The sequence below is a fragment of the Ambystoma mexicanum genome, chromosome 13 (genome assembly GCF_040938575.1).
Source record: "Ambystoma mexicanum isolate Mex_15411 chromosome 13, UKY_AmexF1_1, whole genome shotgun sequence".
In the NCBI taxonomy this organism is placed as follows: Eukaryota; Metazoa; Chordata; class Amphibia; order Caudata; family Ambystomatidae; genus Ambystoma; species Ambystoma mexicanum.
The window spans coordinates 525,819,738-525,834,667 of record NC_090938.1 but is presented as its reverse complement, the minus strand read 5'-3'; the positions used below and the strand labels follow the sequence as shown (position 1 = coordinate 525,834,667).

The 14,930-nt window shown below is 41.1% G+C and overlaps 1 protein-coding gene across 3 annotated transcripts in view; it reads right to left on the bottom strand.

The window, feature by feature from the left end:
* Positions 1-14,930, bottom strand: part of FMNL1 (formin like 1) — a 593,200-nt gene that overhangs the window by 111,796 nt on the left and 466,474 nt on the right. For all 3 annotated transcript variants that reach the window (XM_069634229.1, XM_069634230.1, XM_069634228.1), the window contains exon 13: positions 11,556-11,657. In XM_069634229.1, coding sequence (XP_069490330.1) covers positions 11,556-11,657 — 102 coding nt within the window. The remainder of the gene's footprint in view (positions 1-11,555; positions 11,658-14,930) is intronic.

The following is a 14,930-nucleotide window of genomic DNA, read 5'->3' as shown; positions in this document are numbered from 1 at the left end:
AAGAACTCTCAACACCCTGGTGAACTATAGAGGCCAATACATCACTAATGGATGGTTCTAAGAATTCACAACACTCTGGTGAACTATAGAGACCAATACATCACTAATGGATGGTTCTAAGAACTCACAACACCCTGGTGAACTATAGAGACAAATGCATCAGTAATGGGTACTTCTAAGTACTCGCAACAATTTGGCGAACCATAGTGACACATACATCACTAATGGATGGTTCTAAGAACTCACAACACTCTGGTGAACTAGAGAGACCAATACATCATTAATGGGTGGTTCTAAGAACTCACAACACCCTGGTGAACTATAGAGGCCAATACATCACTAATGGATGGTACTAAGAACTCACAACACCCTGTTGAACTATAGAGGCCAATACATCACTAATGTATGGTTCTAAGAACTCACAACACCCTGGTGAACTATAGAGACCAATACATCACTAATGGATGGTTCTAAGAACTCACAACACCCTGGTGAACTATAGAGGCAAATGCATCAATAATGGGTGCTTCTAAGAACTCACACTTTGGTGAACTTTAGAGACCAATACATCACTAATGGATTGTTCTAAGAACTCACAACACCCTGGTGAACTATAGAGACCAATACATCACTAATGGATGGTTCTAAGAACTCACAACACCCTGGTGAATTATAGAGGCCAATACATCACTAATGGATGGTTCTAAGAACTCACAACACTCTGGTGAACTATAGAGACAAATGCATCAGTAATGGGTGCTTCTAAGAACTTACAACACTTTGGTGAACTATAGAGACCCATACATCGCTAATCGATGGTTGTAAGAACTCACAACACTTTGGTGAACTTTAGAGACCAATACATCATTAATGGATGGTTCTAAGAACTCACAACACCCTGGTGAACTATAGAGACAAATGCATCAGTAATGGGTGCTTCTAAGAACTCACACTTTGGTGAACTTTAGAGACCAATACATCACTAATGGATTGTTCTAAGAACTCACAACACCCTGGTGAACTATAGAGGCCAATAGATCACTAATTGATGGTTCCAAGAACTCACAACACCCCGGTGAACTATAGAGGCCAATACATCACTAATGGATGGTTCTAAGAACTCACAACACTCTGGTGAACTAGAGAGACCAATACATCATTAATGGATGGTTCTAAGAACTCACAACACCCTGGTGAACTATAGAGGCCAATACATCACTAATGGATGGTTCTAAGAATTCACAACACTCTGGTGAACTAGAGAGACCAATACATCATTAATGGATGGTTCTAAGAACTCACAACACCCTGGTGAACTATAGAGGCCAATACATCACTAATGGATGGTTCTAAGAACTCGCAACACCCTGGTGAACAAAAGAGACAAATGCATCAGTAATGGGTACTTCTAAGTACTCGCAACAATTTGGCGAACCATAGTGACACATACATCACTAATGGATGGTTCTAAGAACTCACAACACTCTGGTGAACTATAGAGACCAATGCATCATTAATGGATGGTTCTAAGAACTCACAACACCCTGTTGAACTATAGCGGCCAATACATCACTAATGTATGGTTCTAAGAACTCACAACACCCTGGTGAACTATAGAGGCCAATACATCACTAATGGATGGTACTAAGAACTCACAACACCCTGTTGAACTATAGAGGCCAATACATCACTAATGTATGGTTCTAAGAACTCACAACACCCTGGTGAACTATAGAGACCAATACGTCACTAATGGATGGTTCTAAGAACTCACAACACCCTGGTGAACTATAGAGACAAATGCATCAGTAATGGGTGCTTCTAAGAACTAACACTTTGGTGAACTTTAGAGACCAATACATCACTAATGGATTGTTCTAAGAACTCACAACACCCTGGTGAACTATAGAGGCCAATACATCACTAATTGATGGTTCTAAGAACTAACAACACCCCGGTGAACTATAGAGGCCAATACATCACTAATGGATGGTTCTAAGAATTCACAACACTCTGGTGAACTATAGAGACCAATACATCATTTATGGATGGTTCTAAGAACTCACAACACCCTGGTGAACTATAGAGGCCAATACATCACTAATGGATGGTTCTAAGAACTCGCAACACCCTGGTGAACAAAAGAGACAAATGCATCAGTAATGGGTACTTCTAAGTACTCGCAACAATTTGGCGAACCATAGTGACACATACATCACTAATGGATGGTTCTAAGAACTCACAACACTCTGGTGAACTATAGAGACCAATGCATCATTAATGGATGGTTCTAAGAACTCACAACACCCTGTTGAACTATAGCGGCCAATACATCACTAATGTATGGTTCTAAGAACTCACAACACCCTGGTGAACTATAGAGACCAATACATCACTAATGGATGGTTCTAAGAACTCACAACACCCTGGTGAACAATAGAGACAAATGCATCAGTAATGGGTACTTCTAAGTACTCGCAACAATTTGGCGAACCATAGTGACACATACATCACTAATGGATGGTTCTAAGAACTCACAACACTCTGGTGAACTAGAGAGACCAGTACATCATTAATGGGTGGTTCTAATAACTCACAACACCCTGGTGAACTATAGAGGCCAATACATCACTAATGGATGGTACTAAGAACTCACAACACCCTGTTGAACTATAGAGGCCAATACATCACTAATGTATGGTTCTAAGAACTCACAACACCCTGGTGAACTATAGAGACCAATACGTCACTAATGGATGGTTCTAAGAACTCACAACACCCTGGTGAACTATAGAGACAAATGCATCAGTAATGGGTGCTTCTAAGAACTCACACTTTGGTGAACTTTAGAGACCAATACATCACTAATGGATTGTTCTAAGAACTCACAACACCCTGGTGAACTATAGAGACCAATACATCACTAATGGATGGTTCTAGGAACTCACAACACCCGGGTGAATTATAGAGGCCAATACATCGCTAATGGATGGTTCTAAGAACTCACAACACTCTGGTGAACTATAGAGACAAATGCATCAGTAATGGGTGCTTCTAAGAACTTACAACACTTTGGTGAACTATAGAGACCCATACATCGCTAATCGATGGTTGTAAGAACTCACAACCCTCTGGTGAACTATAGAGACCAATACATCATTAATGGATGGTTCTAAGAACTCACAACATTCTGGTGAACTATAGAGACCAATGCATCATTAATGGATGGTACTAAGAACTCACAACACCCTGTTGAACTATAGAGGCCAATACATCACTAATGTATGGTTCTAAGAACTCACAACACCCTGGTGAACTATAGAGACCAATACATCACTAATGGATGGTTGTAAGAACTCACAACACCCTGGTGAACTATAGAGACAAATGCATCAGTAATGGGTGCTTCTAAGAACTCACACTTTGGTGAACTTTAGAGACCAATACATCACTAATAGATTGTTCTAAGATCTCACAACACCCTGGTGAACTATAGAGGCCAATACATCACTAATGGATGGTTCTAAGAATTCACAACACTCTGGTGAACTATAGAGACCAATACATCATTAATGGATGGTTCCAAGAACTCACAACACCCTGGTGAACTATAGAGGCCAATACATCACTAATGGATGGTTCTAAGAACTCACAACACCCTGGTGAACAATAGAGACAAATGCATCAGTAATGGGTACTTCTAAGTACTCGCAACAATTTGGCGAACCATAGTGACACATACATCACTAATGGATGGTTCTAAGAACTCACAACACTCTGGTGAACTAGAGAGACCAATACATCATTAATGGGTGGTTCTAAGAACTCACAACACCCTGGTGAACTATAGAGGCCAATACATCACTAATGGATGGTACTAAGAACTCACAACACCCTGTTGAACTATAGAGGCCAATACATCACTAATGTATGGTTCTAAGAACTCACAACACCCTGGTGAACTATAGAGACCAATACATCACTAATGGATGGTTCTAAGAACTCACAACACCCTGGTGAACTATAGAGGCAAATGCATCAATAATGGGTGCTTCTAAGAACTCACACTTTGGTGAACTTTAGAGACCAATACATCACTAATGGATTGTTCTAAGAACTCACAACACCCTGGTGAACTATAGAGACCAATACATCACTAATGGATGGTTCTAAGAACTCACAACACCCTGGTGAATTATAGAGGCCAATACATCACTAATGGATGGTTCTAAGAACTCACAACACTCTGGTGAACTATAGAGACAAATGCATCAGTAATGGGTGCTTCTAAGAACTTACAACACTTTGGCGAACTATAGAGACCCATACATCGCTAATCGATGGTTGTAAGAACTCACAACACTTTGGTGAACTTTAGAGACCAATACATCATTAATGGATGGTTCTAAGAACTCACAACACCCTGGTGAACTATAGAGACAAATGCATCAGTAATGGGTGCTTCTAAGAACTCACACTTTGGTGAACTTTAGAGACCAATACATCACTAATGGATTGTTCTAAGAACTCACAACACCCTGGTGAACTATAGAGGCCAATACATCACTAATTGATGGTTCCAAGAACTCACAACACCCCGGTGAACTATAGAGGCCAATACATCACTAATGGATGGTTCTAAGAACTCACAACACTCTGGTGAACTAGAGAGACCAATACATCATTAATGGATGGTTCTAAGAACTCACAACACCCTGGTGAACTATAGAGGCCAATACATCACTAATGGATGGTTCTAAGAATTCACAACACTCTGGTGAACTAGAGAGACCAATACATCATTAATGGATGGTTCTAAGAACTCACAACACCCTGGTGAACTATAGAGGCCAATACATCACTAATGGATGGTTCTAAGAACTCGCAACACCCTGGTGAACAAAAGAGACAAATGCATCAGTAATGGGTACTTCTAAGTACTCGCAACAATGTGGCGAACCATAGTGACACATACATCACTAATGGATGGTTCTAAGAACTCACAACACTCTGGTGAACTATAGAGACCAATGCATCATTAATGGATGGTTCTAAGAACTCACAACACCCTGTTGAACTATAGCGGCCAATACATCACTAATGTATGGTTCTAAGAACTCACAACGCCCTGGTGAACTATAGAGACCAATACGTCACTAATGGATGGTTCTAAGAACTCACAACACCCTGGTGAACTATAGAGACAAATGCATCAGTAATGGGTGCTTCTAAGAACTAACACTTTGGTGAACTTTAGAGACCAATACATCACTAATGGATTGTTCTAAGAACTCACAACACCCTGGTGAACTATAGAGGCCAATACATCACTAATTGATGGTTCTAAGAACTAACAACACCCCGGTGAACTATAGAGGCCAATACATCACTAATGGATGGTTCTAAGAATTCACAACACTCTGGTGAACTATAGAGACCAATACATCATTTATGGATGGTTCTAAGAACTCACAACACCCTGGTGAACTATAGAGGCCAATACATCACTAATGGATGGTTCTAAGAACTCGCAACACCCTGGTGAACAAAAGAGACAAATGCATCAGTAATGGGTACTTCTAAGTACTCGCAACAATTTGGCGAACCATAGTGACACATACATCACTAATGGATGGTTCTAAGAACTCACAACACTCTGGTGAACTATAGAGACCAATGCATCATTAATGGATGGTTCTAAGAACTCACAACACCCTGTTGAACTATAGCGGCCAATACATCACTAATGTATGGTTCTAAGAACTCACAACACCCTGGTGAACTATAGAGACCAATACATCACTAATGGATGGTTCTAAGAACTCACAACACCCTGGTGAACAATAGAGACAAATGCATCAGTAATGGGTACTTCTAAGTACTCGCAACAATTTGGCGAACCATAGTGACACATACATCACTAATGGATGGTTCTAAGAACTCACAACACTCTGGTGAACTAGAGAGACCAGTACATCATTAATGGGTGGTTCTAATAACTCACAACACCCTGGTGAACTATAGAGGCCAATACATCACTAATGGATGGTACTAAGAACTCACAACACCCTGTTGAACTATAGAGGCCAATACATCACTAATGTATGGTTCTAAGAACTCACAACACCCTGGTGAACTATAGAGACCAATACGTCACTAATGGATGGTTCTAAGAACTCACAACACCCTGGTGAACTATAGAGACAAATGTATCAGTAATGGGTGCTTCTAAGAACTCACACTTTGGTGAACTTTAGAGACCAATACATCACTAATGGATTGTTCTAAGAACTCACAACACCCTGGTGAACTATAGAGACCAATACATCACTAATGGATGGTTCTAGGAACTCACAACACCCGGGTGAATTATAGAGGCCAATACATCGCTAATGGATGGTTCTAAGAACTCACAACACTCTGGTGAACTATAGAGACAAATGCATCAGTAATGGGTGCTTCTAAGAACTTACAACACTTTGGTGAACTATAGAGACCCATACATCGCTAATCGATGGTTGTAAGAACTCACAACCCTCTGGTGAACTATAGAGACCAATACATCATTAATGGATGGTTCTAAGAACTCACAACATTCTGGTGAACTATAGAGACCAATGCATCATTAATGGATGGTACTAAGAACTCACAACACCCTGTTGAACTATAGAGGCCAATACATCACTAATGTATGGTTCTAAGAACTCACAACACCCTGGTGAACTATAGAGACCAATACATCACTAATGGATGGTTGTAAGAACTCACAACACCCTGGTGAACTATAGAGACAAATGCATCAGTAATGGGTGCTTCTAAGAACTCACACTTTGGTGAACTTTAGAGACCAATACATCACTAATAGATTGTTCTAAGATCTCACAACACCCTGGTGAACTATAGAGGCCAATACATCACTAATGGATGGTTCTAAGAATTCACAACACTCTGGTGAACTATAGAGACCAATACATCATTAATGGATGGTTCCAAGAACTCACAACACCCTGGTGAACTATAGAGGCCAATACATCACTAATGGATGGTTCTAAGAACTCACAACACCCTGGTGAACAATAGAGACAAATGCATCAGTAATGGGTACTTCTAAGTACTCGCAACAATTTGGCGAACCATAGTGACACATACATCACTAATGGATGGTTCTAAGAACTCACAACACTCTGATGAACTATAGAAACCAATGCATCATTAATGGATGGTTCTAAGAACTCACAACACCCTGTTGAACTATAGAGGCCAATACATCACTAATGTATGGTTCTAAGAACTCACAACACCCTGGTGAACTATAGAGACCAATACATCACTAATGGATGGTTCTTAGAACTCACAACACTCTGGTGAACTATAGAGACAAATGCATCAGTAATGGGTGCTTCTAAGAACTCACACTTTGGTGAACTTTAGAGACCAATACATCACTAATGGATTGTTCTAAGAACTCACAACACCCTGGTGAACTATAGAGGCCAATACATCACTAATTGATGGTTCTAAGAACTAACAACACCCCGGTGAACTATAGAGGCCAATACATCACTAATGGATGGTTCTAAGAATTCACAACACTCTGGTGAACTATAGAGACCAATACATCATTTATGGATGGTTCTAAGAACTCACAACACCCTGGTGAACTATAGAGGCCAATACATCACTAATGGATGGTTCTAAGAACTCGCAACACCCTGGTGAACAAAAGAGACAAATGCATCAGTAATGGGTACTTCTAAGTACTCGCAACAATTTGGCGAACCATAGTGACACATACATCACTAATGGATGGTTCTAAGAACTCACAACACTCTGGTGAACTATAGAGACCAATGCATCATTAATGGATGGTTCTAAGAACTCACAACACCCTGTTGAACTATAGCGGCCAATACATCACTAATGTATGGTTCTAAGAACTCACAACACCCTGGTGAACTATAGAGACCAATACATCACTAATGGATGGTTCTAAGAACTCACAACACCCTGGTGAACAATAGAGACAAATGCATCAGTAATGGGTACTTCTAAGTACTCGCAACAATTTGGCGAACCATAGTGACACATACATCACTAATGGATGGTTCTAAGAACTCACAACACTCTGGTGAACTAGAGAGACCAGTACATCATTAATGGGTGGTTCTAATAACTCACAACACCCTGGTGAACTATAGAGGCCAATACATCACTAATGGATGGTACTAAGAACTCACAACACCCTGTTGAACTATAGAGGCCAATACATCACTAATGTATGGTTCTAAGAACTCACAACACCCTGGTGAACTATAGAGACCAATACGTCACTAATGGATGGTTCTAAGAACTCACAACACCCTGGTGAACTATAGAGACAAATGTATCAGTAATGGGTGCTTCTAAGAACTCACACTTTGGTGAACTTTAGAGACCAATACATCACTAATGGATTGTTCTAAGAACTCACAACACCCTGGTGAACTATAGAGACCAATACATCACTAATGGATGGTTCTAGGAACTCACAACACCCGGGTGAATTATAGAGGCCAATACATCGCTAATGGATGGTTCTAAGAACTCACAACACTCTGGTGAACTATAGAGACAAATGCATCAGTAATGGGTGCTTCTAAGAACTTACAACACTTTGGTGAACTATAGAGACCCATACATCGCTAATCGATGGTTGTAAGAACTCACAACCCTCTGGTGAACTATAGAGACCAATACATCATTAATGGATGGTTCTAAGAACTCACAACATTCTGGTGAACTATAGAGACCAATGCATCATTAATGGATGGTACTAAGAACTCACAACACCCTGTTGAACTATAGAGGCCAATACATCACTAATGTATGGTTCTAAGAACTCACAACACCCTGGTGAACTATAGAGACCAATACATCACTAATGGATGGTTGTAAGAACTCACAACACCCTGGTGAACTATAGAGACAAATGCATCAGTAATGGGTGCTTCTAAGAACTCACACTTTGGTGAACTTTAGAGACCAATACATCACTAATAGATTGTTCTAAGATCTCACAACACCCTGGTGAACTATAGAGGCCAATACATCACTAATGGATGGTTCTAAGAATTCACAACACTCTGGTGAACTATAGAGACCAATACATCATTAATGGATGGTTCCAAGAACTCACAACACCCTGGTGAACTATAGAGGCCAATACATCACTAATGGATGGTTCTAAGAACTCACAACACCCTGGTGAACAATAGAGACAAATGCATCAGTAATGGGTACTTCTAAGTACTCGCAACAATTTGGCGAACCATAGTGACACATACATCACTAATGGATGGTTCTAAGAACTCACAACACTCTGATGAACTATAGAAACCAATGCATCATTAATGGATGGTTCTAAGAACTCACAACACCCTGGTGAACTATAGAGACCAATACATCACTAATGGATGGTTCTAAGAACTCACAACACTCTGGTGAACTATAGAGACAAATGCATCAGTAATGGGTGCTTCTAAGAACTCACACTTTGGTGAACTTTAGAGACCAATACATCACTAATGGATTGTTCTAAGAACTCACAACACCCTGGTGAACTATAGAGACCAATACATCACTAATGGATGGTTCTAGGAACTCACAACACCCTGGTGAATTATAGAGGCCAATACATCACTAATGGATGGTTCTAAGAACTCACAACACTCTGGTGAACTATAGAGACAAATGCATCAGTAATGGGTGCTTCTAAGAACTTACAACACTTTGGTAAACTATAGAGACCCATACATCGCTAATTGATGGTTGTAAGAACTCACAACCCTCTGGTGAACTATAGAGACCAATACATCATTAATGGATGGTTCTAAGAACTCACAACATTCTGGTGAACTATAGAGACCAATACATCACTAATGGATGGTTCTAGGAACTCACAACAGCCTGGTGAACTATAGAGACCAATACATCACTATATCTTATGTGAGCAGACCAAATTTGGACTACAGTACAATACTGATATCTACTGTAAGAGAAGAGGCTACACACATGCACACTTAATTTTAGTGTTTACACCATTGTTCATGGATTGGCTTGTTTGACAGGGTGTGCTGGTAACGGTCAACCCCGCCCACCCTTGAACGCAGCTGTTAACACTATTATCATCTAGGGCTTGTGTCAAGGGTGCTAATGGAGGGTAGCTACCTAAAATAAAAAAATTGTTCCCATTGATGAAAGGGTGAGTGCAGACATGCACCCTGTCAGAATTTGGTAGGTTTTCCCAATTTAAGATGGCTGCCATAGACGGAGTGACTTCCTTGCCACTTCCAATGGTGGCCATAGACTGATGAAGGAGATGATGGCTGCGGGGAAAGTGCAGAGGTAGGAGGCCAAAAGGAGGAGGGTGTGGTGTGGGATGGACAAGCAGGTAGTGCAGGGGGTAGGCGGAAGAAGGGGGGAAAGGCTATTTTCAGAAACTGTGCCTGTGCTGTGCAGGATCCATCAGATCCTTCTGAACAAGGGCTTTGATTGTGCATTCACACCTGACATTAGTGGGAGCTCATTGCCCCCCTGCTGGCCAATAAGCATTTAATATGAAAAAAGGATACTTCAAATACATAAAATGCTGTCATAAAGAGACACTATTATTTGAATAAATGTCTTGTCTGGGACAATTTCGCTTATATGGTTGTCCATGAGACATTATAATCCTGTGATTATAATTTTAATTATTCTTTCATTCCCTTTTTCCATAATTAAAATCAACTTCTTGAACCGCGCCATTCCATTTTGATTTTGTTCAATTACTTGTTTTTTGTTGTAGCAAAGGTTACAAGACGTGCAGTCTAAGACCCTGATTCACAGAGCGATTTCCAATGGGGTTTTGCCATTATAAATCGCTTCTGTGAATTAGGGTTTAAGTCTCATTTATCCTATGTGTAGATGCGGTCGCGCAGCAGTACAAGATGCACTTTAAATCAAAAATGACCTTCTTGGTATAGCAATACATACATCATTCTGTTACATCATGGGGTTGACCGGTAAAATGTCTGTTTCCTACATTTATCTATATATTTGTTTTTATTAGGGTATTTATTGAGGATGGACCTAGTTTCAGGAAGCAACAGAGCACTTTACAATCATAGGGGTAAGAACACAATGAGTCTGTTCAACAGTGGATGTATGAGTTTGAGACCTTATATATGTATGCGTAGATAAGTGTATTTTAAGCTCTTACCTGCCTTTGTGGTCAGGGTGAAGGTTAAGAACCATGTTGACTATTTGTCCTATTTGTCTGATCAGCCAAGGGGATTTGTATCCTCTCCATACAACATAGATGTCTACTGTAAAGCACACCTGAGGGACGATTTGATTGACCATGGATGTTTCAAGGCATTGTTAGTCTGTGCATTTGACTTGTGTACCCCCTTAAGTTTGCATACTATGGAGAATACATAGCTTTCGATAGAATGAATGTGTTTCAGATTATAAAACTAGAGATATTTTATGAATTTTATTTGAATAACACCCAGACTGTATTTGGCAGTTCCTACCTTCAACGTCTCCAGCTCCTTGCGGGCCTGGCTTAGCTGCTTCTCCAGCTCTGCAATCGTTGCCATGTATTCGTTGTCTGCTTCTTGCAATCTGTCTGTTAACTTTAAAAAAAAACATAAAGTGGCAAAGTTAGGTAAGAGGCAACCTACAATAGGTGTTCATGACTGGAGTGGAAGCTGCATTGTGCTGGATGGTGAGGGAAAACCTTGCGGTGAATGTGGTCTTTAATCGGCCCTTGGGATTCTGGACCCCTCAGTGAATCTAGACAATGTTGATCACCATGGTTTTGGGGAACTTGAGTCATGGTGCGCCTGTGGGTAGCAATTTCTAGGGTAAGGCTCTTTCCAGCTGGTTTCAACCCAGCACAACCCAGCAGGTGATCATGGGATCTGCTGGAATCTGCATTGAGGTCCACCAGACTCACAGCAATCACCTTTCACCGTATTGCACAAATTCGACAGTTGGGTGATGTCAACAACAGGTATAATCCTCAGGACACACACATATATACCGATGACCCACAGGTGCACGTCTCAATCTCCACCAAGCCAGTGGCAGCCAACCAAACTCTCCCGAGTGCCTGAAAGAGGATTCTGCAGTGGTGGCTTAGAGCGAGCTTGCTGAAACCAATCAATACGAGGCTGAGGATTGTGCTTATTTGTCCAGGGCAATAGTTCAATGTTATTTTTTTTCAGTTAAAATGTTTACGCTCGGAATCAAACTTGAGGCACAGTGGTGGCCATGCAAGAAATCTGGTGCAGCTCACCCCCATGTGCGATGGCATCACAATGGGGTCACTCCGTTTTGGTTGACTTCTGGGAAAGTGTAACCCCCCAACATAATTCGGACATGTGATTTGGAGATCAGGTGAACCTTTGTATTTGTTTTCTTTGGGGGGAGGGGCATGTACCTCTTATTCCATGCAATCCTAGTTGCTAAGGAAGCAATCCTGAAGATTTGGAGTAGCTGGTTTAGCCTCTGCCAGGTAGACAACCCAAGCCTGGTGTGTTATTCCTCCTCTTTTCTAACATCTTTTATGCAGTGCTCCCGACCATGTCAGATCCGTGATCACACTAAACCCGACTGTGTATGACTGTTAGGCAGAAGTGACAGTGGTTTGCCAGTGTTCGTAAGCATCACTTTTAAAGGAGGCTGCTGTGTAAATTTGATAACATCTGGGGGAATCTTTAGGAACTGTATGCATCACCAGTTTTCAGTAAGGGCTCATTTGGTATGAGAGCATGTTTTAATTTTCCTCACTGTATTCTTTTTGTCCACCATACCATACCCTTCCTGTTAGTACTAGCCATTCCAATTTATTTGTAATCGGAACTCTTGGGGTCCAAATATTTTGAGATGCTTTCTTTGGTTTCTTTAGTAAAATAATATTGGGCCTCATTACGACCCTGGCGCTAATGGTTTAACGGCGCCGTGAAGAGCGTCGGCGCCGTTAAACCATTAGCGCCTGATTACAAGGTCCCTTAGCGGGTTGGAGGCTTTAACGCCTGCTTTTTGCAGGCGTTAAAATCCAACCCGCTAAGGGACCTTGGAGCTAATTACGGCAACCGTAATTTACGGTGCCGTAATTAGCGCCTTCCCCATCCCCATTATGCCCTATGGCGCTAAATGGGAATGGGGAAGGGCAAATGGTGAATGGGGAATTACCGCCCCCGCCAACCTTGTGATGGGGGTGGTAATTCCGCCATCCACCATGCCGGAGACCGGCATGGACCATGGTGCTAATAGCACATGGTCCAGCGCCTGGGTCGTAATGAGGGCCATTGTCTTCGTTCTTTTCTCCAGCCACTAGTAATGGTAAGAGGGTCTTCATTTGATTATGTTCTCATTTCAGCTCTTTTCTTCTTTGGCATATTTTTGTGTTGGCATAAAAAAGTTCATCCTTTTTGTTGTCTCATATCGATGAACAGTACGTTTTTGGCTACATTTTGACTTGAATATGATTACAAATTCTCAATTTAAAACTTTTTTTTAACGGTTTAAATAAGGAGTGTGTCAGAGATTAGTTCAAGCCTCCCCTAACCAATTATATTGGGCCTGCCTTAATATCAGAACTTTACAACGTAAGTGTTGTGTTTTATTGCACACAAGGTCAGACAGGTTCCAACTACTTTTGAAACTGGCCTATATTTACCCTCAAATAATCTATGGGCTGCCATCGCTAATGTATCAAGTCAATGGTGCCGGCTTCTGTCAATGACATTGAACTATGCTGCATTGAGTGCAGAATGTGGTTAGCCTGATGATTCGGCTCTGATGGGCATATCACTGCCAGGCTTGCCAGCAATACAATCTCTGCAATGCAGGACCTAGGGAAATGCAAACAAGAATTTGTCCACAGTCATCGGGTTCACGCACTTAACTCCCTGTGGAAATGTAAGGTTCAGACAGCATACTGTTCAGAGTCCTACAATGGGAGGCTTTACTGTAGCATTCCATATGAATGATGTACTCAGAGAACATAGAATATGAATGGAGAGTGGGGAAGGAAAGATGCGATGTAAAAGCGATTAAGAGAGATGGAAGAAGATGTGATAGGAGCCGGTGGTACTAGACGGAAGCAATCATGGTTTGGGTGCTGTGCTTCCTCAGAGAAGTGAGGCAAAGGAATATACTATTGCGTTTGAGGTCAGAATTTTAAAGGATACAGAAAAAAATTACTCCATGATTGAAAAAGAATTGTTGGCGATTAAGTGGGTGATTGATAAATTCCATCCTTTCCTGTAGGGTGTAAGATTTGTTATCAGATCAGACCACAAGCCTTTGAAGGAGATTTTGATCATGAAAGGTTCAGATAAAGTATCTTCTAGAATACGTAAGTGGGTTGCATGTTTGCAGAATTACAATTGGGAAATGGAATATGTGCTGGCTGTAAAAAAACAAAGCAGCGGATTGTCTTTCTACGTTGACGAATGTAGTTGAGGATGACAATGATAATAGAGTGGATCAAGTTCTGAGTATTAATCAAGATGTAGTGTCGGGAAAGGTGTGGCAGGAAGCCAGTTAGCAGATGAAGTACTTAGAGAAGTCAAGGAAAGGTGCAATTCCTGATGCTGTGAAGTATGTGTTTGATGAGTTGCTGATTAATGATGCTATGGCATTGAGGGGGAGACAACGTGTTTCCGCCTGCGGGTGTGAGAGGAAAGACTTTGGAAATAGTGGATGAAGGTCATCAGGGCATGAAAAAAACCAAACAATTGAAAAGACAAAGACTACTCGTGGCCTGGCATAGATTTGCAGGTGGAGAGACTAATTAGAGATTGTCCAATATGTGAAGATTTTGCCAAAAGGCGGGTTGCAAGAGTGGAACCCATGACATTGGGCCTCATTACGACCCTGGCGGTAACCATGGCGCT